This window comes from Panthera onca, chromosome D2 (assembly GCF_046562875.1).
Source record: "Panthera onca isolate mPanOnc1 chromosome D2, mPanOnc1 haplotype 2, whole genome shotgun sequence".
Taxonomy (NCBI): domain Eukaryota; kingdom Metazoa; phylum Chordata; class Mammalia; order Carnivora; family Felidae; genus Panthera; species Panthera onca.
Window position 1 is genome coordinate 35,330,959 of NC_138349.1, and position 25,862 is coordinate 35,356,820.

General features: G+C 37.3%; 1 protein-coding gene across 9 annotated transcripts in view; it reads left to right on the plus strand.

The window, feature by feature from the left end:
• The window catches only part of CPEB3 (cytoplasmic polyadenylation element binding protein 3), a 189,843-nt gene that overhangs the window by 49,179 nt on the left and 114,802 nt on the right, over window positions 1–25,862 (plus strand). For 7 of the 9 annotated variants that reach the window (XM_060642033.3, XM_060642027.3, XM_060642029.3 and 4 more), the window contains one exon: window positions 22,204–22,363. In XM_060642033.3, the coding sequence (XP_060498016.1) occupies window positions 22,204–22,363 (160 nt within the window). The remainder of the gene's footprint in view (window positions 1–22,203; window positions 22,364–25,862) is intronic. The other 2 variants (XM_060642035.3, XM_060642036.3) reach the window with 1 other exon arrangement.

Below are 25,862 nucleotides of genomic sequence, written 5' to 3' on the forward strand. Positions count from 1 at the left end.
AATTGTGTTAATGCTTCAGGCTACTGCAAAGTAAAACTTTGATGAATGGAAATTTTTAAATTCCACTTCAAAGGCATTATGAATTTAGCATTTTAGAAGATTTGAGCCTGGGTGGGGAGATAGATTTTATCGTTATTGTTATTTGCCCTTGAATTCCTTAACATTCCAAAGACATGAGCTCATCTGAAGGTAGCAAAATTATTTAGTTAACATTTTAGGGCTTACTGTGTACTTTCTACTTACTTGACAATGTAGATGATCCTATTTGACCCACCAACTTTGGTATGATCTAGCATATGAAATGTTATTCCATTGTAGCTATTTTAAAGTTGGTGAATCATGCAAGTATAGCACAAGATTTTCATTTTAAAATACAATGGGGTATTTGATATTCTAATTTAGGCCTAGATTCTGTTAAATGTGGAACACAGAGACTTAAGGAAAATTATAGCTTAATATCAAAAATGCAAGGCCTGAGTGAGGAGGAAAGAAAGAAAAATCTTTTGATAGTGAATATATTGCTTCACGCTGAGGGACATAATGGAGGGTTGAAGCAGACAGGGGAGTTGGAGTGACACATTCTGTTAGAGGGACATAAATAATAGAGAATGTATTGAATACTGAGACGTCAAAGGACATTGAAAGACATGAAGAAGATTTCAACGAAGAGGACAAAGCTAGGTAAAAGGATGCTTCAGCTTTTGTTACAACAATTAAATATTCAAAAAGGCAGCCATTTTATACTGTCCAGGAAGTTAAGCAGTTGCTCATTTGATATTCTGGTTTTATGCAAGCAGGCCATAGGCAAGTAAGCTGACATCAGGGATTTATATTAAGAAGTTTCTTCTAGGAAATGTCATAAGCAAGTTCAAAACACAATCTTTTAATCTCCTGTGGCATGATCGTAATATTTATGATGCCTCTAAGACACTTCATGTTTGTTCTAAACCATCAAAGAAAGACCGTGTGTTCAGCATAATTTGCATTGTGTATGTTATTAATGATCCAGTCTGATGACTTCTTATGGTACTCAGTTACTGTAAAAAGTCAACCTATGTAGAAAAGAAATGTGTAGGGGCACCTGGGTGGCGCAGTCGGTTAAAGCATCCGACTTCAGCCAGGTCACGATCTCAAGGTCCGTGAGTTCGAGCCCCGCGTCGGGCTCTGGGCTGATGGCTCGGAGCCTGGAGCCTGTTTCCGATTCTGTGTCTCCCTCTCTCTCTGTCCCTCCCCCGTTCATGCTCTGTCTCTCTCTGTCCCAAAAATAAAATAAACGTTGAAAAAAAAAAAATTAAAAAAAAAAAAAAAAAAAAAAAAAGAAAAGAAATGTGTAGATTTATGTTCCATAGAGACAGCTCTATAAACCATCATGCTGTGTAAAATTCTTATATATTCTTTTGTATATTTTTTATCTCTATTATAAATCCAAAGAAATTCACATGCATCATACGTGGCAGTGTTGTTAACTGGAGTTTGAATTCAGTATTTAAAAGGTACATACTGGGGCGCCTGGGTGGCTTGGTCGGTTAAGCGTCCGACTTCGGCTCAGGTCATGATCTCACGGTCCGTGAGTTCGAGCCCCGCGTTGGGCTCTGTGCTGACAGCTCAGAGCCTGGAGCCTGTTTCAGATTCTGTGTCTCCCTCTCTCTGCCCCTCCCCTGTTCATGCTGTCTCTCTCGGTCTCAAAAATAAATAAACGTTAAAAAAAAAATAAAAAAAAAAAAATAAATAAAAGGTACATACTGTGTTCTTGGACTAGTGTTAAGTTTAATGGATGACACGAATTTTCTGAATCCTGTCCTGAGGAACTAATATACATGCAACAGAACATTATATGAAAGCAAGTAACAGATTGTGTGATGTGTCAGTTGCAGTGAACAGCCAAGGAGGGGCAAGAATTTGGCCTAGAATGGTTTAAAAAAAAAAGTGATAAAATTAATAGAGAGGGTCCTTGTAGCTCCCATTTTGTAACATATAAAGGATTTAGCTAGAGAGAATGAGAATCCAGAGTAAGAAAAGAAAAATGAGTAAGAAGTGGGGTTATTGAGCAGAACTTCCTGACTTGAGTAGGAGACCTTTAGATCTTACTGGGAGATAAGAATGATTTGGATTTTTTTAGGATTAAAAAAAAATACATTTTTATTTACTAGATTCTACTTGATTTTAATCGAGTGCCTTACACCGCTTGGCCATGCTACTGCTGACTTTCTGTTTGATTTTAAAAAGCACTTAAGATGTCTTTGTACAGGGGTGCCTGGCTGGCTCAGTTGTTAAGTGACCGACTCTTGATTTCGGCTCAAGTCATGATCTCACAGTTTCGTGGCTTCGAGCCCCACATCGGGCTCTGCGCTGGCAAGCATGGAACCTGCTTGGAATTTTCTCCCTCCCCCTCTCTCTGCCCTCCCCCATTTGTGCTGTCTCTCTCAAAATAAATAAATAAACTTAAAAAAAAAAAAGAGATGTATTTGTACCTACTAGATTGCAAGAGAACATAGATTAGAAGTAGCTGAGAAAGATGACATAAAGGTAAAGTAAGAGTAAGGATTCAAAGTGGAGTCCAGAATGAGACTAGTACTGATGATGCTTATCATGACAGTGCCAGTCTTGAATGTCTGGTTGAGGAATGTGGATTCTTCTGCTGACTGTGGGAACCCTGAAGAACTAAGATCAGGGCAGTGGGACAATAAAAATAGATATTTAGAAAGACCAGGCACATTGATTGGAGAAATGTGTGTGCCTGCCACAGTACAACCTGGGGTCAGGGAGGGTGGTGAGAAGGCATGATAGTTATCTTGGATTTAGCACAAATCTAGGAGGGTATAACTATGAGAAAACTTACAAAGGAAAATATGTCACGAGTGCTGACTGATGGATTAGAGGATGTGAAGGAGAACAAGATCATTTTGAGCTGTTATGTGTAAAACAGTATCTACTTTTAGGCTTTTTTTTTTTTTTTTTCCAATCTTTCTTTTTCCTTACGTGGCTTTGCTCCATCTAAAACTAGGTGACATTGTATTGCCCACAACGTTCCCCATAGAGGTCTCTATCCATTAAGAGGATTGAGGAAGAAGAGAAGAAAATAGTCTTCCCCCTTCTCTCTTTTTGGGACTTCCAGAGCCTCAAACTGCAGCCTTCTCTCTGAATTTTATCATTTGAATTTCAAGAAGGCAAAACTACGATTGCTTATTCTCATTCTTAGAGAATGATAAGAATATTTCCACTTCTTGACTCTGTCCCCACAGTAAATTGAGTGTTATGGCACTGAGGGGCTATTCAAATGAGAATGAGCAACAGGCATGCAATTAAAATTGGAGAAGTAGAACCGATAAAAGGTCAGGCTCTGGGAGTGAATGAGAGCATCTTTTTATGCTGCAGTATTCCCTATAACTTCGGCTCCACCTCTGTAGAATTCATAAAAGGGTCATCTTATCTTTTCAGCAATTTATGTTGACTTAACTGTGGATAGAACCCTTGCAGGTAGGCTGGAGAATGGTTTGTGCTTGTAATTTTTTTTTACATTAAAACATATACCCACATCTCTCTTTAATATGTATGTATGTATACACACACATATACATGCACCCTTGCAGAGACTTGAGTTGGAGACATCTTGAATAGACTATGTAATCATGAATTAATGATGTAAAAGTCAAAAATTTCTCTTTGATTTTGGAGTACTGTTTGTCATTGGTCATTCATTTTGTTTTACTTTAGAGAAAGAGAGCACGCAGGAGCCAGGGAGAGGGGCAAAGGGAGAGAGAGAGAGAGAGAGAGAGAGATGAGAGAGGGGAGAGAGAGAATTTTAAGGAGGTTCCATGCTCAGTGTGGGGCCCAATCTCATGACCCTGGGATCATGACCTGAGCCAAAATCAAGAGTAGTATGCTCAACTGACTGAGCCACCCAGGTGCCCCTATCATTGGTTGTTCTTAATCATGTTCTGTTAAAATGAACTTAATTTGATTTAAGCATTCATTGGTGGTAGAGAGGCTTAAGAATACTGAAAATCAAAGTAAAGCAGCCAAAGTTGCAAAATTGATTGTGGATCATCATATTGATAAATCAAGCAAATGTGGTACTATTTAGATTCTGCCATGATGGTTTTTTTCATTAATATATGAAAAAGTTGGGAAAGATTTTTATTCTGATGTTGTATATTAGGTTGCTGTAGGTTTTGGAGTGTATCTGATGTCTTTATTAAAAAAAAAAATCTTTGAATTTACTGATGTGGAGAGCACTGAGAAAGTTGAAAAAGTAAATGGTGAAAATAAGTTTGGGTGGGATGGATGACTATTTGGGGGTAAGCAAAATATGTGTTACTTTACATTAACATGTGTTCAATGGTGAAAAGTTGAAAATTGAGTCATATATATGATTTTCTGTTTAGTGATTTGGGGATAAATTTAGTTTTTCATAAATATGGCCTACTTAAGTAGTTGTAATTCTGGAGTTTAAATGTGACCACTGATAGGAATCAAAATGGCAGGGTGTAATTCACTCAACTGGGGAGAGTTGGTGGATTTCAGCTAATTGGCCACATTATAATCTGCTCTAGACTAGGGAGTTTACCTTGGCTATTGGATTTAAAATGGTGTTCCACTAAGTCCTGAGACTAAAAAGTAGTAGAGATGACCACATTTGCTGTGTGTCTCCTCTAAAACCCCACCCACTTTTACTCTACAGAGCCAGTCAGGAGTTGGGTACCAAATCATGAAAATAATAAGAGTTCTACAGCATCTGAAAATTTAGATCATGGTCCTAGCCCATTTATAAGACTCAGAAACAGGAGTGAAACTGATATACCTGTTTCTAACTTAAATGTTATGATCTTCTACTCTGGCATAGCAGGAACCATAGGGCCCATGTGATTTGCTTTTTCATTCTTCTGAAATAAGGTAGATTGTTACAAGTGTGTATTTTAATTTAGGTAATTTAAATCATTTAGAACAACTTACATACACTGTTGACCTTTGAACAATATGAGGGTTAAGGGCCCTGACCCCCTGCACAATCAAAAACCTACATACAACTTTTTTTTTTTTTTTTTTAATGTTTTTATTTATTTTTGAGACAGAGATGGAGCATGAGCAGAGAAGGGGCAGAGAGAGAGGGAGACACAGAATCTGAAGCAGGCTCCAGGCTCTGAGCTGTCAGCACAGAACATGACCTGAGCCGAAGTCGGACGCTCAACCGACTGAGCCACCCAGGCGCCCCTACGTACAACTTTTTTTTAAAAATTTATTTTTAACTAGTTTCTACACTCAACATGGGGCTAAAACTCACAACCCCAAGATCAAGAGTTGGCATGCTCTATCAACTGAGCCAGCCAGGTGCCCCACCCACATAAAACTTTTGACTCCCTTAAAGCTTAACTAATAGCCTACTGTTGACCAAAAGCCTTACTGATAACAAACAATTGGTTTAACACATATTTTCCATGTTCTATGTTTTTTTATTTTTATTTTTTCCTGTTATATGTTTTATATAACTGTATTCTTACAATAAAGCAAGCTATAGAAAAACAAATGTTATTAAGAAAATCATAAGGAAAGAAAATACATTTACAGTACTATACTATATTTATTGAAAAAAATATAAGTGGACCCATGCAGTTCAAGCCTGTGCTGTTCAAGGATCAGTCATAATTACTTTTTTCTGATGGTTCCTGTTCATTATGCATCCTCAATATAACTTACTGCATTTTACAAGGCTTATTTATTAACTTTGCCAAAGCCCTATGCAAAGACCACCAGGAAACCTGTTGATCATACAAAGCTGGCATTCCTAAACTTGCTGAATAGGCTCCACCTTGACAGAAGCTCAGGAGGGTCTTAGAAGGGGGGAAGGGGAATTAGGGTACTTAAATAGAGGCTAAGGTTAGTAATTGGGTGCTTTGAGGGCAGAAATTACTAAACAAAGTTTGGGCAGGGATTATTGGTTACATAGTAAACTGGTTTAGTTGCTGGGCTAGTCAGTGGTCTTAACTTTGGAATATAAGAATTCAAAGCTGAGTTTCTGTTAAATATGTAGCCCAATAAAAATAGACCACAAGGCACATACGATAATTTTAAAGTTTCTAGTAGCACAGTTAAGAAGTAAAAAGAAATAGGTGAAATTAATTTTAATAATATATTGTATTTAACCCACTTTATCCAGAATATCATTTCAACATGTGATCAATATAAAAATTATTAGTAAGATATTTTGCTTTATTTTTTCCATACTAAGTCTTCAAAATCCAGTGTGTATTTGATACCTACAACACATCTCAATTTGTTCTAGCAATATTTTAGTTGCTTAATAGCCACATGCAGGTAGTAGCTACTATATTGGACACTGAAGATATATAGACCTGTTTTAGAACAAATGGGTCTGAATGAGCTGATACTTAAAGCCATTTGATCTTAGATAATGTTCTGTGTCATGATTTGGCAGTTTGTACAGGAAGTCATAGTATAGTTTTATAATTTGTGGTTTCTGTTTCATTTTGCACTTTTATGCATAAATCTGAGGTCTTCCATTAGCATGCCATTATTAATAAAACATGTTACACAAAGACATACAATATGAATTTACAAGGAACATGTAAGAGTTTTCTTGTACACTTGATAGATTGTCTACTAGATTAAGTATTTGCTTCCAGTAGGCAGAATATTTCAACACATTTTTTTTTAAATTTTTTTTTTTTTTTTAACGTTTATTTATTTTTGAGACCGAGAGAGAGACAGAGCATGAACAGGGGAGGAGCAGAGAGAGAGGGAAACACAGAATCGGAAGCAGGCTCCAGGTTCCGAGCCATCAGCCCAGAGCCCGACGGGGGGCTCGAACTCACGGACCGCGAGATCGCGAGATCGTGACCTGAGCTGAAGTCGGACGCTCAACCGACTGAGCCACCCAGGCGCCCCTTAACACATTTTTTAAAGCTATTGAGGTTTTCGAGCAACAAATATTGTTCAGAAATGGGTAGATATATATATTGTACTGCTGCTGTTTCTGTTGATTTTATGTGGTGCTTTCTTTACAGTTGAGAAAAACATTTTAAATATGTTCTCATTTTTATCACTAAAGATATTCCTAATTATTATCTTTGAGTTTTATGTTTACATGCTATTTTCTTTTTTAATTGTATTTTAGAGAGAGAGAGTGTGAGTGGAGGAGAGGGGTTGGGGCAGAGAGAGAGAGAGAGAGAGAGAGAGAGAGAGAGAGAATATCGCAAGCAGGATCCATGCTCAGTGTGGAGCCCGATGCAAGGCTCAATCCCAAAAGCCCAGGGATCATGACCTGAGCCGAAATCAAGAGTCAGACACTCAACTGACTGAGCCTATGTTTACATTTTAAATGAGATTGTTTTTATTTTTATTTATTTATTTATTTTTAATGTTTATAAATGAGATTGTTTTTATTTTTTTTAATTTTTTTTTTTTTAACGTTTATTTATTTTTGAGACAGAGAGAGACAGAGCATGAACGGGGGAGGGGCAGAGAGAGAGGGAGACACAGAATCGGAAGCAGGCTCCAGGCTCTGAGCCATCAGCCCAGAGCCCGATGCAGGGCTCAAACTCACGGACCGCCAGATCGTGACCTGAGCTGAAGTCGGACGCTAACCGACTGAGCCACTCAGGCACCCCAATGAGATTGTTTTTAAATAGGATAGATGAGTTGTCCACAAAATCATGAAATTTTTCAAGTGAAAAGCATTTTAAAAAGTACTGTATATCCACTGAAGCTTTGTTCATACCTTCAGTTTTTCAAGTGACTACAGATTGTTCAGTAATTTAAGTATTATTCCTTAAAGATGTGCATGTGTGTGTGTGTGTGTGTGTCTATGTCTGTGTCTGTGTGTGATATTTTCCTTCCTTTCTTTTGGTCTTCAATAACTTTCCTATCTTATATTATTTCAAAATAATCACTGCGGATTTTTCATATGCCTTCTGTCTATTCAGTTCCACTTAGTTGGATGTAATTTATTTGCCGCTTGCTTTCCATAGTTTTCAGCCTATAAATTATGCCTGACTTTTACCTCAGTTCATCATTATTTCATGAAGACAGAATTGAAGTTCATTGTGGACTTGCATACCGTGGTATATGACCATCTTCACTTTCCTGTATGATGATGGAGAAAAATGGTATTCATTTGCTTATTTTATTTATTTCACACTTATTTGGTGCTTGCTTTATGCTGTGTAGTGTACTAAATGCTTCACAGATATTGTAGTAACATCCATGTGAGGTAGGTATTACTGTTATCTGCGGTTTTATTGTTATTATTACTCACTTATGAGGATACTGATCCACAGGGAGGTTGAATAACTTGTCCAATTCTACTGAAATTTAAGTGCCTATGATGTGCTGTGATTTACTTACTATGTACCTAACTGCTGAGCACCAGAGCATTAGAATTCTGGCTGTCACTGGTCATCCCAGTGAAGAGACTATCTTGTATATACAGTTGTGCAAATAGTGAGTTCTGTCTGTGCTTTGCTTTTTATATTTTCATAGCTTTTCTCTCCTTTTTCCTTCCTCAAATCATGCCTTGAAATTCCTCTTCATTTTTGCTTTTAGAATATTGTATATACCCTATAGTTTCGTTGAGTGAGGGTAATCATAACACTGCCTGTCAGCTTGCTTATTTTTTCCTCTGCTTCTAGAAGGCACAATATATTCCAGGGATGATAGAGTTCATGGAAAGAGTACTGTCTGTGTGTTTATACTATAAAGTATTTATGTTTACATATAAAATTTTTTACATTGGTATCTCACTTCTTAGGTAGTAAATGTTTCCACAACATTTTGGGAATAAAAAAAATTTGTAAATTGAATCAGTTTCAGAACTTCCAAATAGCTATACCTTAAAAGGAGATCCTAGTTTAATTGCTTTTCAAAGGCAAATTATTGCTTTATGTTTTCCACTGAACTATTTCCCCAGAATAAGGTTTGACACACAAATTTAAGTAAAACATTAGGGTTTTTTTAAGTTCTTTAGTAGGTCTGGAATTCAGCTTAATGAATAAGAAGCCATAATATAAGAAGGTACATTTCTTTTTCACTCTTTCTCCTGCCACACGCATCAGGATGAAGAGAAAAATAATGGTTAGATAATAACAGAAATGAGAATTATTAACTAGGAATGATTCTCAACCTAGAAGCAGAAGAACACAATGATTTTAAGGCTTTGAATTGCCTGGGTTTAACTCTTGTCTCAGATACTTTCTATATGATATCTTTGTGCCTTAGTTTTCTCGTTTGTAAAATGGAATGACAATATTATTTACCTCCATAGGCTTTTGAGGAGGAAATGAGATAAAACATGTAAAGTGCTTGTAACAGTACCATATAGCCAATATTGATTAGTTCTGCTGTTATTTAATTCCAAGAGTCTTTGACAGCCCTGTTGTTGGTTTAATAGGAGGAAGGTTCTGGGATATGTTGGAGTGGTATAGGTCATGCTAAATAAGGCTCAAAAGAACACCTTAATGAGGTTCATATGAGCAAGAATATGTGTGAAAATTCTTTATGAGATGTAAAGTAGTTTATAAATAAAAGGTAATAGGAAGAAATTAGATTATTTATAACCTTAGTATGCTGGAGAGTGAATGCTTGCAGATCTAGCTCAAGAATGATAATATTCCCCTCTAGACCCCCAGAGTTGAATACCAGGAAAAAGATTTAAGGCCACACACACCCAAAAGTCTTTAAAATAAAGTTGGGGGGCACCTGGGTCTCTTAGTGGGTTAAGCATCTGACTTTGGCTCAGATCATGATCTTGCAGTTCGTGTGTTTGAGCCCCGCGTTGTCTGTGCTGACAACTCGGAGTCTGGAGCCAGCTTCAGATTCTGTGTCTTCCTCTCTCTTTGCCCTTCTCTCACTCACACTCTGTCTCTCTCTTTCTTAAAAATAAATTAATGTTAAAAACTTAAAAAAAGATAAAGTTGGACTCTGTGGTGGTGGAATATTATTCTGAAATTGTGCTTATTCACATGTAAGTTAACCTGATACTGTCCTGTAGAAAGGTTTTATTTAGTAAACGACATCCTTAATGTCCGTGTATTTACAAACAAATGTTATCTATTTGTAGCCTGTATATAACCTATATATCTTCTGGAGAATTTCTTCTTGGGTCCTTCCAAATTCCTTGAGAAGTTGGGCTCAGATGTCTGTGCAAGTCACTGTGCCTCTCCTTTTCAATCTCTCCATCATTTGTGCTCCCATAATTCCAAGCACATAGCTGTGTCATTGCATTTACCTCATTATATGGTAATTATTTGTAAACTAGACAGCTGGCTTCTTGTGGACAGAGACTATGCCTCTCTTAATTTTTTAATCTTTAATGCTTGGCACATTAAAGTTCCCAATGAATCTATGTGGAATAAGTGAAGAAAGAGTAAAACAGCCCTCAACACCCACAGCAAAATTTTGTTAGCATTAACATTTGAAAGTAATAAAGAAAGCTGTTCTTCTAAAAAACATTCTGTGTTGTGGACATTTTGGAAATTCTGACTGAACTTCCCTTTAATCTAAATTGTTGCATTTTATGTTAAGATCTCTAAAGTACCTTAAAGTAGCATTACTAGAATTATACAGACTTTATTTTAAAGTGAATTTTTTAAATCTTCTAAATACCAAATATTTTAATAAATGTAGATGCTTTTCATTTAGATGCTTTAGTATGTTCATCTTAAATGTGATAACATTTAAATTGAAGATTAGGTTAAGGATTTATAAATGTTCTTTTCTTCCTGGAATGCTTACATAACAAATAATTTGTGTGTAGTCTTCTTCAAGGGCACCTGATTTGTATGAAGGACTGCATTTAATAATTAGTTTCCTCATCTGTAAAATAAAGATTGTAATATCTACCTTTTAGCACAGTTGTAAAGATTAATTTTTAAAATAATTTTTTAAACTTTATTTTGAGAGAGATAGGGAGACAGAATACCAAGCAGGCTCCATGCACTGTCAGCGCAGAGCCCAATGTAGGGCTCGAACCCATGAATCTTGAGATCATGACCTGAGCCGAAACCAAGAGTTGGACACTTAACCGACTGAGCCACCCAGGTGCCCCAAATAAAGTAATCTAAGTAAAGTACTCAGCACAGGTTTTGGCACATATTAATCATCCATTCTATGGTAGCTATGACAAATTATACGAGGCTTGTTATGAAAAGCAGTATACACATCCGTTTCTCCCTCCCTAGAGGCACATTGGTGGAGGCAGATTGATATTTTTAGAAACCAGCATTATCTTCTATCGGAGACGGGTTGGGCCTAAAGGAGGCTAAGGGCGTAAGCCTGCTCAAATTCAGAAATAATGAAGCTTTAAAAATGGTTAAGGCAGTTTGGGCTTTTGACCATACTATCCTATTATATTTGGTTACTTAATCTGTTTTTATTACTGTTCCTATCTGGAATCAGAATTGTACAGTAAACTTGAGATGTAGGCTTTTGTTTGTTTTCCCTTCTCCTTCCATTAGAAGAAAAGGGTTCGAAAACGAGAAAAACTAATGTGCTTCTCCTCTTCTGGTCCCAGTTCATCAACTTGGAGTGAATTTTTTTGGTATTTACCAAGTTCCCTGCTTAAAAATAAACACACATGTACATTGGTGACCTCTCCAGTCGTGGCAGGGGAGTGACAGTGAAGAAGTCCATCACTCTTAATCTGTGTGTGCACTGGGCATGGCATCACCTTGGTTTCTGAAAGGGGGAAGAACCTTAGCTGCTAGATCAAATCGGCACAGTTGTTCCTTTATTGCTTTCATTGCCATAGGACTGTTTGCATAAAAGCAGCTGTGTTTTGCTGCTCAGGTTTTAAATACAGGGACCATAGAAGATAACAGGGACCACAGCAGAAGTTTCACATCGTGGCCCCTGTCAGATGCCAGTGAATCTGTAAATTTCTGCTGTGTAACTCCCCATTTATCCACTCAAGTCAAACAGCAATTGAAATGAACAGCAGCAGGGTGGGCAGACTTTGGTATTTGTGGATTCAAATCAAAGGACCATTGAAATGAATGGGAGCAGGGCCTCCTTTGGTGTTTATAAATGTAGGTATCTTTTATGGCCTAATAATAGTTCTAGGTAGATACTGGAGCATATCCTTCTTAAAATGTGCCCTGGTTACAAATGGGATGAGCTGGGTCTCTGAAGACACAGCACATCATTCTAAGACTGGAATCTCTGAAATATAAAAAATTCAGAAAGAGTGGGAGACATGAGAAGATGCTGTTTGTGGGTAATGTCATTAACTGCTTGTAGGTCTCTGCAGGAGCTTTAAAGACATCCTTAGAAGTGTAAATGACACACATTGTAACAATGGATGGCATTAGTTATTTGGCAATAGTTGCCTTTTGAGCTTTACTACTGTCTGGTTTAGGTTTTATTGCCTGAGTCCTGTTGTGGCTCCTGAATGGAACAGCTATAGTCAAAACTTTGCCTTCCTCCATTCATAGCTGAGGAAGGTTGTTATATCTTATGACCTATACCTAAAATAGGTGATTTTCAGGTGGTATCATCGTTCTTATTAAAGCATTAGAAAAACTTAAAAAAAAAAAAAGGCATTAAGATATAATTAACATACTATAAAGTTCATTGACCTTTTAAATTTTTATTTAAATAACATGGTTTTTAGTATATTTACAAAAATTATAAGTCACTAATCACTCTCTAATTCTAAAATGTTTTCATTGCCCCCAAAAGGGAAACCCCATAACCAATAGCAGTCAATTCCCTCGACTACCCCAGCCCTAGTCAATTACCACTCCACTTTCTGTCTCTATGGCTAATGTGCCTATTGTGGATATTTCATATAATTGGAAATTATTCAACATGTGATCCTTTGTGACTGGCTTCTTTCCCTTATAGTGTTTTCAAGTCTTATCTATGTTACATCACATATCAATACTTTGTTTCTTTTTATTGCTGAATAATATTTCATTATGTGGATGTAGCAAAATTTGTTTATCAGTTTACCAGTTGATGGGCATTTGGGTAGTTTCCAGTTTAGGGAAATTATGAATAAAGTTACTTTATAAAGTTGTTATATGGAATGCTACTTGGCAATGAGAAAGAATGAAATATGGCCTTTTGTAGCAATGTGGATGGAACTGGAGAGTGTTATGCTAAGTGAAATAAGTCATACGGAGAAAGACAGATACCATATGTTTTCACTCTTATGTGGATCCTGAGAAACTTAACAGAAGACCATGGGGGAGGAGAAGGGGGAAAAACAAGTTAGGGAGAGAGCCAAACCATAAGAGACTCTTAAAAACTGAGAATAAACTGAGGGTTGATGGGGGGTGGGAAGGAGGGGAAAGTGGGTTATGGGCATTGAGGAGAGCACCTATTGGGATGAGCACTGGGTTGTATGAAAACCAGTTTGACAATAAATTTCATATTAAAAAAAATAAAGTTGTTATAAACATTTATATACAGTTTTTGTATGGACATGTGTTTTTATTTATCTTGGGTACATACTTAGGAGTAGGGTTGCTAGGTTGTATGATTTAGGGTAAGATTTAACTTTTTAAGTAACTACTAAATTGTTTTTCTCAAGTGGCTGTACCATTTTGCATTCCCACCAGTAATTTATGAGATTTCTGGTGTTCTGTGTCCTAGTCAACATTTGGAATTGTCAGGGGTTTTCTTGGCTTTTTAGCCATTCTAATAGGTGTGCAGTTCTTTGTTTTAAATGAAAAAAATCATGTAATTTGAAACCTTCAGAAGGATGATTTAAGTGCAAAACAAGCATTTACTGTATGCCTGTGATGTGCCCTCTGCTAGGTAATGGGAATGTAAGATATGTCTCTGCTCCCATAGAATTTACAATTTGTTGATAGGCATGTAAAGAAGTAATAACAATACAGAGTTAGTGCTAATTACCTGGAGTTAAAATATTGGGGCAGAGAAGGAGAGTCTCAACTATACCGTGGAAAGGTTTTGACATTTATGATTAGTAAAAAGAAAACAATATGAGGAGCTATATGCACTTAAAAAAAATTTTTTTTTTCATGTTTATTTATTCTGAGAGAGAGACAGAGCACGATCAGGGGAGGGGCAGAGAGAGAGGGAGACAGGAAGTCCCAAGCAGGGATCTGCGCTACCAGCTCAGAGCCTGATGTGGGGCTTGCATTCACCAACTGTGAGATCATGACCTGAGCTGAAACCAAGAGTCTGATTTCTTAACTGACTGAGCCACCCAAGTGCCCCAAGGAGCTACATGTACTTTTGCCTAATGTTCTAAGATAGGTTTTGGTTGCAAAAGTCAAACTCCCCCCTACATTATCATGCCTTATAAACTAATGCCTAATAAACTGCTTGGGATGATATTCTGCTGACTCACAACCTAGTGATTTGGGGTAAGCTAGTCATATATACACAATAATCAAGGAAAGGGGCAACTTTAACTTTTGTAGTTCCTTGAAGCCTGCTCTTTTGACCATTGTATTTATTTCTCTCCCTTTCTGTATCCTCCCTAGGTCTGCCTTTCTGCCTTTTACCCAACATATTGCTAACCTGTACATCTGCTCCTATTTTTTTTTAAGTGCGTATATACATAGCTCTGAACTGTTTACCATAGTCAGAGGTCATAGCAGTAAGCATTTGTACTTTTTGTCCAGTTTACCTCTTCACCATTTGTCCAGCTAGATCTGGCCTTCATATGTAAGTTATTTCAAGCGAATAAGGTGATCCCAAAGTCATGTTTTCCAGTGTCTGATAAACTGGGATGCTTATCTGAATGTATGTGGCACACCAGTGAGAAGAGCTTTGAAGGAAGGTTGGGGATGGCAGGGAGCTGGAAGAGGCTAGGTGAAAATTGCTGATTGTGCTTCAGGTTGTCGTGCTCCTCTGGTTGTTGGGTGAAACTATCCTCTTGCTTTTGTTAACTTGCCCCCCCCTTTTTTTTTTTTTAAAGAACCTTGGTTAGTTCTTGGTTAGTTTGCTGTTAACAACAAGGAAAAATATAACCTAATAGAAAAAGGTTAAACTGGAATTAGTCAACCTCAAGAAGAAAAAGATGAGGAAGTCATAATTTCTTTGTATACCCTAATTGTATCCCAGGCTATGTTGAAGGGTCTGGAGAATTCTTATGTGGAAGACTGGATTTAACAATAATCCTAAAGAATGTTAAAATTCATAGCAGGTGCTGATCAGTTATTTCTCTTCTGAGGATAAAGAAGGAGAAGGCTCAGCTTTGTAAGGACTTTAGGTTAGATACAAGGAGCATTGTTTACTTGCTATTGAGTGACAAGAAGAATCTATAGTCATGCTTTCCAGAGGGCTATTATTTTGTCTGTGGGGACTGAAAGACTTGGTACTCACTGAGTATGGGATAAAAATCTGCATTTGAAAAGTTTTTGTTTTTCCCTTTCCCTCATATGAGTGACAGGTTTTCCTTTATTTGGGAAAGGTTTTAATCTTAGGGCAAATGTATGTCAAGCTGCTCAATAGTAAAAGTTCAATTTGATGTAGGAACCTCATGTTTTTGATAGGTTCTGACAAATAATGGCAGTAATTAGTTTAGAACTATAAATTTCTAGATTTCTATTTTGTGATACATAGAAGTTTTATATTACTGTTCATCTAATTGTTTGCTGCCCCTATCTAGTATTCATTATTAAATGTCCTGTCTATTCTTTATGATACTCTTAAGCAGATTCTATGCTTGAAATCACTGCATGTTGAACTTTTGGACGTATTGGCTCTTTGGTTTTTACTCAGGATTTATAAGTTCCATAGATTCTTATGTTTCATTGTTAGTATCTTTCCTAGAAACTGGAGGTCAGAAAACCATTTTGCCAAAGTAGACCAAGCATGGAAGGGATGCGCTTAAAGGACCAGAACAGAAAATTTGAGAAAACTGAGCATTTACTTTGTAGGAAGGATGTGTATATGGTTGGGTTGGTGAGAGACAAGAATATATATATCCCATATATATATAAAAGAGGCCTACCTCAGAAGCACAATCCTGGTCCAAGAAAGCAATTGTAGAACAGTAGGCATACTTCTATGTTTAGGGGAAGAAATAACATAAAACATTTTCCTATGGATGTGTGTGTGTGTGTGTGTGTGTGTGTGTGTGTGTGTGTGAATATATTTTTAACATCTCAAAGAATACATGCCAAATGTACATAGTCATCTGAAGAGCACAAGAAGGCAGGATTGGAGACTAGCTTTTAATGTAATGGTCTTTTGTTTCTGTGTGTTCAGGAAGAATGTGTTTATGTGTTAGTTATGTGATTAAATACTCATTTAAAATAGGTAAAACATATTAATTACCATTAAACAGTGTTTATAGTGTAGATAGGGACCTGAGGTAGTTTCAAATAATATAAATTCATTAGAAAATAAGAGCAGTAGGATGGAAATTCAGATATGGCTAATTTTGTGGGTTAATCCCTTATGTGTTGAATGTATTTAACTTTGAAATGTTTTATCCATACATATGTTGAAACCATATGATAAATGTAAAAGCCTTCCTTCAGGAATGCCTCCTCTTGTTTTTCTATATTATTGCACGACCCCATTTATTCTTTCCTAGCCCATTCAAACATCTAACCACCTTTTGCTTTTTGATCCTGTCTGTGTCCCTTTTTTTGCTAGCCAAGTCCCCATTGTTCATGGAACACAAAGCAACTGATCAGTGGAGAAACACTAGAACATTACTGGCCTGGACTTGAAAGTCATAGACCTGGGTTCACATCCTGATTTCTGTCCAGCTTTGTGACTTTGAGCAGTTATATAACCTTTGTGAACTTAGCTCTCTCCTCTGTGAGATGAGATAATGCTGGCCCTATAGGGTTGTGCTGAAGATTAAGATCATGGCTCTAAAGCAGTTGGCCCAGTTCCTGGCACATAGTAGGCATAATGATTAATTTTACCATTTGGTTCCAGAGCTTTTTTTTTTCTCAGATATTCTTGGGTCCTTGCAGCCTTCTACATTGTATCTCTAGGAGAGGATATGTCTGGGGGATAAGCCAGAAAGGGTAGAAAAGGGTCCTAGATTTTTCTCTCAAGAAAAAGGCAGGTGAGTGGGATAGGACTGATAGAGGTGGGCCTGTGGCTCTGCTGGAGCGTAGATCAAGCTACTTCTTGAATTTAACTGTCCTTTGAACAAGAGTTAATTGACTAAGGGCGGATGAGGATTATATTAGGTTGCCTATGTAGCAGGGTGGTAGTCAAAGAGGCCTCTTTCTGATTGTGTTAGGATTAGGTTGAGGGGGGTATTTGTGAAAAGGATTAAAGGTTGAGGGAGTAGGAGGAAGTCAGGGAGGCAGTAGAGTGAGAGTCCTTAAGAGTACAGTCTAGATTTGAGTGGATTGGAACCTTGGCTCTGTTGCTTACTGCTCTGTAATATTGGGCCAGTTACTTAATCTCACCAAGATTTAATTGCTTAACTTACAAAAGGGAGGTAAAAGTTACCTACCTCATAGAGTTATGAGAGATTGCATGTAGCATGCTTAGGATAGTGGCAGGCACATATTAAGTACTTGATAGATTTACTAATATTAAGTCAAGTTGAGGGAAGAATAAAAGCAGGGCTAGTGAACTGTACAATGGGAGTGTGCTACCTCCATGTACAACTAACTGATAACATTTGCCATTGGTTATCTTCAAAGAAAAGGAGTCAATAATGGGATCCATCATTTATAAATGTAATGTTCTAATACTTCCCGGTGTGTTTGCTTATTAAAAACAAATGAAAAAAAGATATTTTCCTTATTTTCCCTCTATAGGGAAACAAAGCTTATTAAAAATATTTTAAAGGTTAGTTGTCACTTGTAACTCTTGTTGTTGAATGATAAATTATGGTCTAGTTTTCTCTATGTATGATTTGTTTGAATTTTGCTGCAAATTTTATAGCTTTTCTATCCTTTTTGTTCTGTTTCTTGTAGGCTTCCTGGTTAATCAGTTGTTTTTAGTAATGTTTACTTATAAAACAAAGAGGATGAATAGAATGCTGCAAATATAAATCAATGAGGCATAGATAAATAAATTTTAATGAGAAAATAAGTCTCAGCGCTGAAGTTTGTTCACTTCAGTGAACAAAGCCTGTGCAAATTCTGTCCTGCATTTCGCATATCATGTTTTCATGTGTTGAGCACTAGAGAGCCTCTTGGTTTTTAAGTATATGTCCCAGTACTCTAAGGTGGCATCCTAGAAGTCTCTTTGTGTTCTCCCTAATATTCCAGTAGCCACCACTATACAGATGCCTTGTTGTACATTGTCATTAGGTACTAAAAAAAAAAAAAAAAAACCAAAGGGAAAAATCATCATTATTTTATAGATGAAGATAACCAAGGCTTACAAACTTGTTCAGAATGACATGGCAGCCCATGGCAGAGCCAGAATTAGAAAATCTGATGTCTGATTTCAGACCACCAATTGCTGTCCTAGCCCACAATCCATTGGAAGACTGCAAAGCTAACCCTTGGCAAAGTGGCCAGGCTTGATCCTTCCAGTCCCTCCCTCACTTTACTGTCCCATTTTACCGATCAGATGCTATCCTTCCAGTCCCTCCCTCACTTTACTGCTCCTTCCAGTCCCTCCCTCACTTTACTGTCCCATTTTACCGATCAGATGCTATCCTTCCAGTCCCTCCCTCACTTTACTGTCCCATTTTACCGATCAGATGCAGGTGAAAGGGTGTACCTTAAAGAATCATCCAGTCCAGTGGCTCTCAAATATAGCCAGTGAAAAGAGTCTCCTAGGACATTTATTTTTTTTCAAATTGTGGTTAAGTTGGTTTTAGCTGGAGCCCAGGAACCTACATGTTAACCCTTCTACATGTGATTTTTGACAATCTGACAAGTTTGAGAACCATTTCAGAGGCATAAGTCCCCACCAAAACACCCCCCTCCAATTTTCCTGACAGATAGTCATCTAATATCCGATATTGTCTTCTGATGGGAATTCACTACCATCTTGCCAAGAAGGTCATTTTGTTGGTAGTTAACTGCAATGCAGTGCTTCTTTACTGTCCTGTATGGATTAGATCAAGTTCTTCGGACAGATGTAGGTATTGGCTTTGAGGTCAGATCTAGGCTGGAATCTTCTCTGAAGCTCACCTTCCTCATGTGTAAAATGTGTATGTTGTTATCTATCTTGACGGGTTATATCAAGAGTTAAATGAAAAAAATAAACTGTCCTGGCTGGAAAAATCCTTGAATGCCTTCAAACAGTCATTTTTTATAGTCCCTTCATGTTATCAGCCTTTAAAAAAAAAATTTTTTTTTAATGTTTATTTTATTTTATTTTTAATGTTTATTTATTTTTGAGACAGAGAGAGACAGAGCATGAGCAGGGAAGGGACAGAGAAAGAGGGAGACACAGAATCCGAAGCAGGCTCCAGGCTCTGAGCTGTCAGCACAGAGCCCGATGCAGGGCTCGAACTCACAAACTGTGAGATCATGACCTGAGCCGAAGTCGGATGCTTAACTGACTGAGCCACCCAGGCACCCCTTTAATGTTTATTTTTGAGAGAGAGAGACAGAGACAGAGACAGAGCAAGAGTGGGGGAAGGGCAGAGAGAGAGACACACACAGAATCTGAAGCAGGTTCCAGGCTGTCAGCACAGAGCCCGATGTGGGGCTCGAACTCACGAACTGTGAGATCATGACCTGAGCCAAAGTCGACCATTTAACGGACTGAGCCACCCAGGTGCCCCGCTTATCAGCCTTTTTTGAAACAGCCCCATGTCTGCAGGACTCTAGTGAGAAGTTTCAGGACCCTGAAAATATGTTAGAAGGCTCCCGGACCTCCATTCCAGGATTGTCAGTGCCAGAAATAGGTTGTCATTTTGACTTCTCATCAGCACACTTCTTTTTTTCACCTGTGGCTTTTTCTCTGGACAAAGAATATGGTACCTCTTATGGAGACAGATAAGCCTGCATTTCTGGAAATTCAGCTTTATTCCCTAAGTAATTGGAGTTTCCACTGATAACTTGAACCCAGAGGAAAACAAATGATCTGCAGGAAGACCTTAAAGGTAAAAGACAAGACCTTCTTGAATTATATAAAGAGCAAAATGGAGAGCCAAAGAAAATATTCCACGTCTCTTTCTTATCCAACAGTAGACAGTTGATGAGTGTTAAAAAGAAAAAAATGAGGTGAAGGTAGCAAGTGGGGGGGGCAGTGGCAGTAAACTAAGAAAAGTTGAGTGCTTGCCTTTCAGCAAACACAGTGTGAGAAAAATAAATATGTAAATTCAACCTAATCCTCACAGGTAAGATCCCATTTTACCAATGAGAATACTGAAGACCGTTAAGGATAACTAAGACAAGCCTCGTACCTGATCAGATGGCAGGTCTAGATTCAGAACACCTAGGACTTTACAGGATGTGATTTAAAAAAAAAATTACAATACACACATTCATGTTCTTTAAGAAATAGATTTGACTTAGTGTCTGTTGTACTGTACACATTCTCCTGTCAAAACACCTGTAATTCTCTAATTTTAATGCGTTGTGTCTCTTTCTACTAGTTACTTGCACATAGGGACTAGGTTGCAGCATTCACCTCTGAGTCACCAGGGCCTAGTAACAGGACTTGGCCCTTGACTTGTGCATTAAAGGACTGTAAAAATGGGGCACCTGGGTGGCTCAGTTGGTTGAGTGTCCGACTCTTGATTTCAGTTCAGGTCATGATCCCAGGGTCGTGGAATGGGGGCCCTGTGTTGGGCTCTGCGCTGAGCATGGGATATTCTCTCTCTCTCTCTCTCTCTCTCTCTCTCTGCCTCTCTCTCCTGCTTACGCATTCTCTCTCTAAAATAAAATGAGCAAGGTGGTTCCATTTGGGGGGAAAAAAAAGGTTTGTAAAAATGGAATTTCTGTCTCTGGCATTTGAAAACATCTGTACCCTCCACCCCTACTCCTCATCTCTGAGTTAAAAATATATATATAGTGTTATAAGAGATATTAGACATACTCTAAGTTCAGTCTTCACATTTGTATAAAGGAAGGAATTTCAGGCACAGACTGGAGAGGTAGATCATGACGTACCCCAAAGTCCCCAGTTGACAGTAGTTATTCTAGTACTCTTGCCTCCTAGTTCTCAGTTCAGGGCTTTTCTTAGCACCTGCATATATACATACCGCATTCATTTAATACCCCTCTGATTTTTCCTTTATGCTCAGTGCTGAGGAAATGCCACTTTCCTTTCTGCCTCCCTAGGTAGATAGATACACTGCTATGCTTTCCAGAAGCCAGAAGAAAAACAGCTTCTCAAGAGTTAGCACTTAAGCTAGAAAATGGTCATTGAAGTTGAGGTTTTTACCTGACAGTCATTTATTCTGTTCATTGGAGACGATAAATGATCATGTGCATGCTGGATCAGCTGTTCAGGACCCTGAAAATAATCTGTCATTGCAATAGTTTGATTTGGTGTGGTTGTTGAAGTATGTGTTTGTTTTGCTTTTCTTAAAAGCCAGTTAAACCTATAATGTTAAGTTAGGCTATGAGTTGCACTTCCTTTTAGCTCAGACTACTAAAAAATGATTTGTACATGATGGTCTCCCATGGGCTTGATTGAAATGTGGGTGGAACAATGATTTTTTCTTCAGTTAGTGTTAGCTCTCTGTTTTCAAAATGTTTTTGACTCTAGTATCATGAAAACACTACCTAGGGTTAAAGTTTTTTCAGGTGAGTGCATTTTAAAAGGTAATTTTAGTAGTACTTTGGACACATTTTAAATTTTAGAGAGTATATCCAACGTATAGAACTTATCAGTAGTAATTATTAAAGATACCCAATAAAATTACATCAAAACTACAGCCACCTTTTGAATTTTCAGAAAAGCGATTCTGTTTGTAGACTAAAAGTTTTTCATTATGGACTTACTCTAGATAAAAAAAATTCTGTATTCATTTGAATAGAATGTCTATTTGACAGTGGAGGCTGAAGTGAAGGGCCGAGGGCAAAGCCAATTCACTGGGCTCTTTGGAATTTACTCTTTTAGTTCATTTGAGAGAAAGTCTGAAGTAGCAGGACATATACATTAAAGAATATGGGGAAGAAAGAATGCAATTACAGAAACTTGTGTTAAACTTACACAGTGCTGAGGAATGCCAAATCATCATTCTTAATGAAAAGAATGTGTGTTATTAGATCTGGAACTTTTATTCATGTTATTAATCCATGGCAAGAAGCAAATGATGTAGTATTAATTTTATGTAGTAATTTTATTTATTGTCTTGTTCTGTGTTTTTATTTTTAGGACCGGAGTAGGCCCTATGACACTTTTAACTTGCACTCGTTGGAGAACTCCTTAATGGATATGATAAGGACTGATCATGAGCCTCTGAAAGGTAAACACTACCCTCCCAGTGGCCCACCAATGAGTTTCGCTGATATAATGTGGAGGAATCATTTTGCAGGTTAGGAATATTCATATGTCCATTCCTTGCTTGGTGTTTTAAACAAAAATCAGCTTTTTAATAATTGTGATTTTTTTTTTCCCGTTTGTTTTTGTTTGCTTCTGTAAAGCACTGTGGAATGTGTTTAAAGTTTTTTTGTTTTTTGTTTTTTGTTTTGTTTGTTTTTTTAAGCTGGGTTCAGCTACCTACAATAATCAAGGTTGACTGCTTTAATCATAATGTCTGGCAGAAGCATGTGTTGGGTAGCATGAGACCAGAAGGCAAGTTTTCTGGACTTTGTGCATTTGGAATCCTTTAGCTGAACCTGGATAATTCATTTAAGTCAAAGTATACTGCGAGGAAATATGAGACTTAGTAAATCAGTCTCCAAAGACTACTTCAGAAAACTTCATAGGAAAGAGTTCCATTTTGTTAAAATATAATCACTTTCCTAGTGTAGCAAGGATCATGACACAGACTTAAGAGCCAGCCAGTGATTCTTTGAACAGTCTTAAGACTAAAACAGAAGGAAAATGTCTTAAAGTGTGTAAATGTTTTGGGTTAAATATAAGGCAGAAAGTCCCAAGGTCAGCCATATTAGGACTTCCTATTTTTAGAGCCCCTGTAAATTCAGGTTAGCAGTTGATGTCACATTCATAATTACAGATAGTTCTTTTTATGTGCTGTAGGGCTTTTTAGGGGCCCTGTGATATTTTAAAATACTGTAATGGAAATTTCCTGTGGAAATATCCACTACACTTGGATTTAGAGCCAAAATATCTGAAAACTGGGAAGAGTTGGCTACAAGGATGCCCATCTTTTAAGAACCCTTATGTTCTCCGGAGCTGTGAAGAATTTGATCTCCTCTGGTTCTCTCCAGGCTTTTTTATATAGGGTGTGACTGACTATGGCCACCTGATCATCATTTCCTCAAGCCACCTCAGAAATCCATTTCATCATTTTCTTGTCATACTCATGATTTTCTGCTGCTTTCCTCAATTTCCAGTGAAAAGAAGGTAGTTAACAGGCTATGAAGAAAATAAGGCATTTTGAGAAAAGCTGTATTTTAAAAGCTGTATTCTACTTCAGAAGTAGAAAAAAAAAACCCCTCTCATTTATTCATTGTTATATTTAGTCACTGTTACCACGTCTTTCCTCAGTTGAAAGATTAGGTATATGGTAATTTAAAGCCTGTTTCACTTAGAAGTGAGAATGGTGTTAAAAAAAAACCCTAATGATATTCACAGACTATTTTGTGTTTTTAGTGTCTTCTAAGGCTACATTTGTCTTCCTTCTCTACCATGAACAGCTATAAGCTTCTCCTAATTATTCTAAAATATTCAGCCCTTGTTCTTTATGCATACCTGTTTTATCTTGGTCTGAATTCTTCCAGCAATAAAAGATCATGAAAGGATCTTACAATATAGTCTGTAAAATAATTTTCCAGAATTTTGTGAATGTTGTTTACATAGGAGCTATCCTGCGCTGTTGAGAGCAGCACTGGCAAAGTGTAAGGAAGGTCCTTCGCTACAGGATAATGTATATTTATTCCAGTTATGGTGGCCCCTTTAAAAAAAATTTTTTTTTTGACGTTTGTTTATTTTGGAGAGAGACAGAGCATGAATGGGGGAGAAGCAGAGAGAGAGGGAGACACAGAATCCAAAGCAGGCTCCAGGCTCTGAGCTGTCAGCACAGAACCCGATGTGGGGCTCGAACTCACAAGCTGTGAGATCATGACCTGAGCTGAAGTCGGACGCCCAACCGACTGAGCCATCCAGGCCTCCTTTTTTAATGCATATCCAGTTCCCTCTACGTATATTTCTCTGCCACACTTGGAAATATGAGGTTTCATCTGTGAAAGTCTTCTGTATTGTACTTATAATATGTCCTAATAAGTTGGAAGGCTCATAATATGTACTTTTTTATAGCTTCAATATGCTTGCAACTTTTCTGTTCATTATACCACCCACCTTGATTTCCTGTGAATGGACTGCTTCCCATGGTCAATTACTTCACCATGTCATTGTCCTCTGGTTAGCGTGTTGAGGCTTCCTGCTTCCCTTTTCCAGCCGGGAGACTTTTAGACCTAACTTATGGCACCGTGTATTGGATTCTTATTACTTCTAATAACATAATTATGATGCTGGCATTTTAAAGGAAATATTTTAAATAATTTTTGACTTTAAAAATGGAGAAAATTATAATAAAAATGTAACTGAAAAAAGTAAACATTGTGATAGTGTATCCTTATTTTTCTGCATCCATATTTTTGGATATTTTCTGTATCCATATTTTTACCTGGTCTTTATAATTTATTAACAGGCCTTCACTTTGAACACTTAGCTTGTTTCCAGCTTTTTCTCCGTAATAGGTAATGCTGCCATGAATGAGTTCTTGCACCTAGTTTTTCTTTAAGGTAAATTCATAGAGAAGATCTCTGGGTCAAAAGATGTAAACATGTAGGTGAATGGAACTTTAAGAGAAAGGTAGTAGGCTAGGGGACTTACCATATGGCTTCTCTATGAGTCTGTCCAGAAACGCTTCCCTCTATTCCATCCTGTTTTTCCTCCTACCTTTAATATATTCTTCTCCCACATGAACGTGGGAACACTTTTTTGAGGGTCTCAAAACTCAAGTTACAGAATCATATTTAGGTTTTTTTGTATGCTTGTTTTGGTTTATTTCCTGGAGCTCAGTTTTCTTCCAGGGGAAAAAAATACTTCCTTACTCGTTATAGGAAATTCAGATAGTACATAAAAAGACAAAAAGGAAAGTGAAAAAATAATCTGAGACTTACTACCTAGAGATAGTAAAGATTATTATTTTTATTAACATTCTTCGAGGCATTTTATATTCTCTTTGTAGGAGATTAAATTTCAACTCGGCCTTTCTGACTTTGTAGTCATTCAAACCTGGATTTGAATCCTGGCTCTGCCTCTAGTTGGCTATCGATTTAGATAAATTAGTCTCTTCAAAGCCTTAGTTTCCTCATCATTGAAATAAAGTACCTACTTCATGGAGTGGCTATGAAGGTCAGATAAAGTTCTTGACACTAGAAACTATGATTTTTTTTTTGCTGGCAGTGGTAGTGGTGTGCCTACTGCCTAGCCTAGATAATGAATTAAACCTTATATTCCTACAATATTTACTTCCTTCTAGCTAGACTGCCGCTCTATGTTAAAAGCTTTTAAATGCAAGTTGTCGAAATTTTGTATTTGCCATACACAGATAATTTGCCATAGTAATTATTGAAGGATAAACATTTTGTCATTATCAAAAACCACCTAAAGGAGAAAGAAAAATAATTCTCTTAAGTTGTGTTGGCTTTCCAAAATTGTGTATCTAAATAATGTGAAGAAAATATAATAAAACAGGATATCACATTCATGAAAAATAAAGTACTTCATGATGTATTTAAAGTGAACCTGATGAGGAGCACCTGGGTGGCAACAGTTGGTTAAGCATCCAACTTTGGCTCAGGTCATGATTTCATGGTTCATGAGTTCCAGCCCTGCGTTGG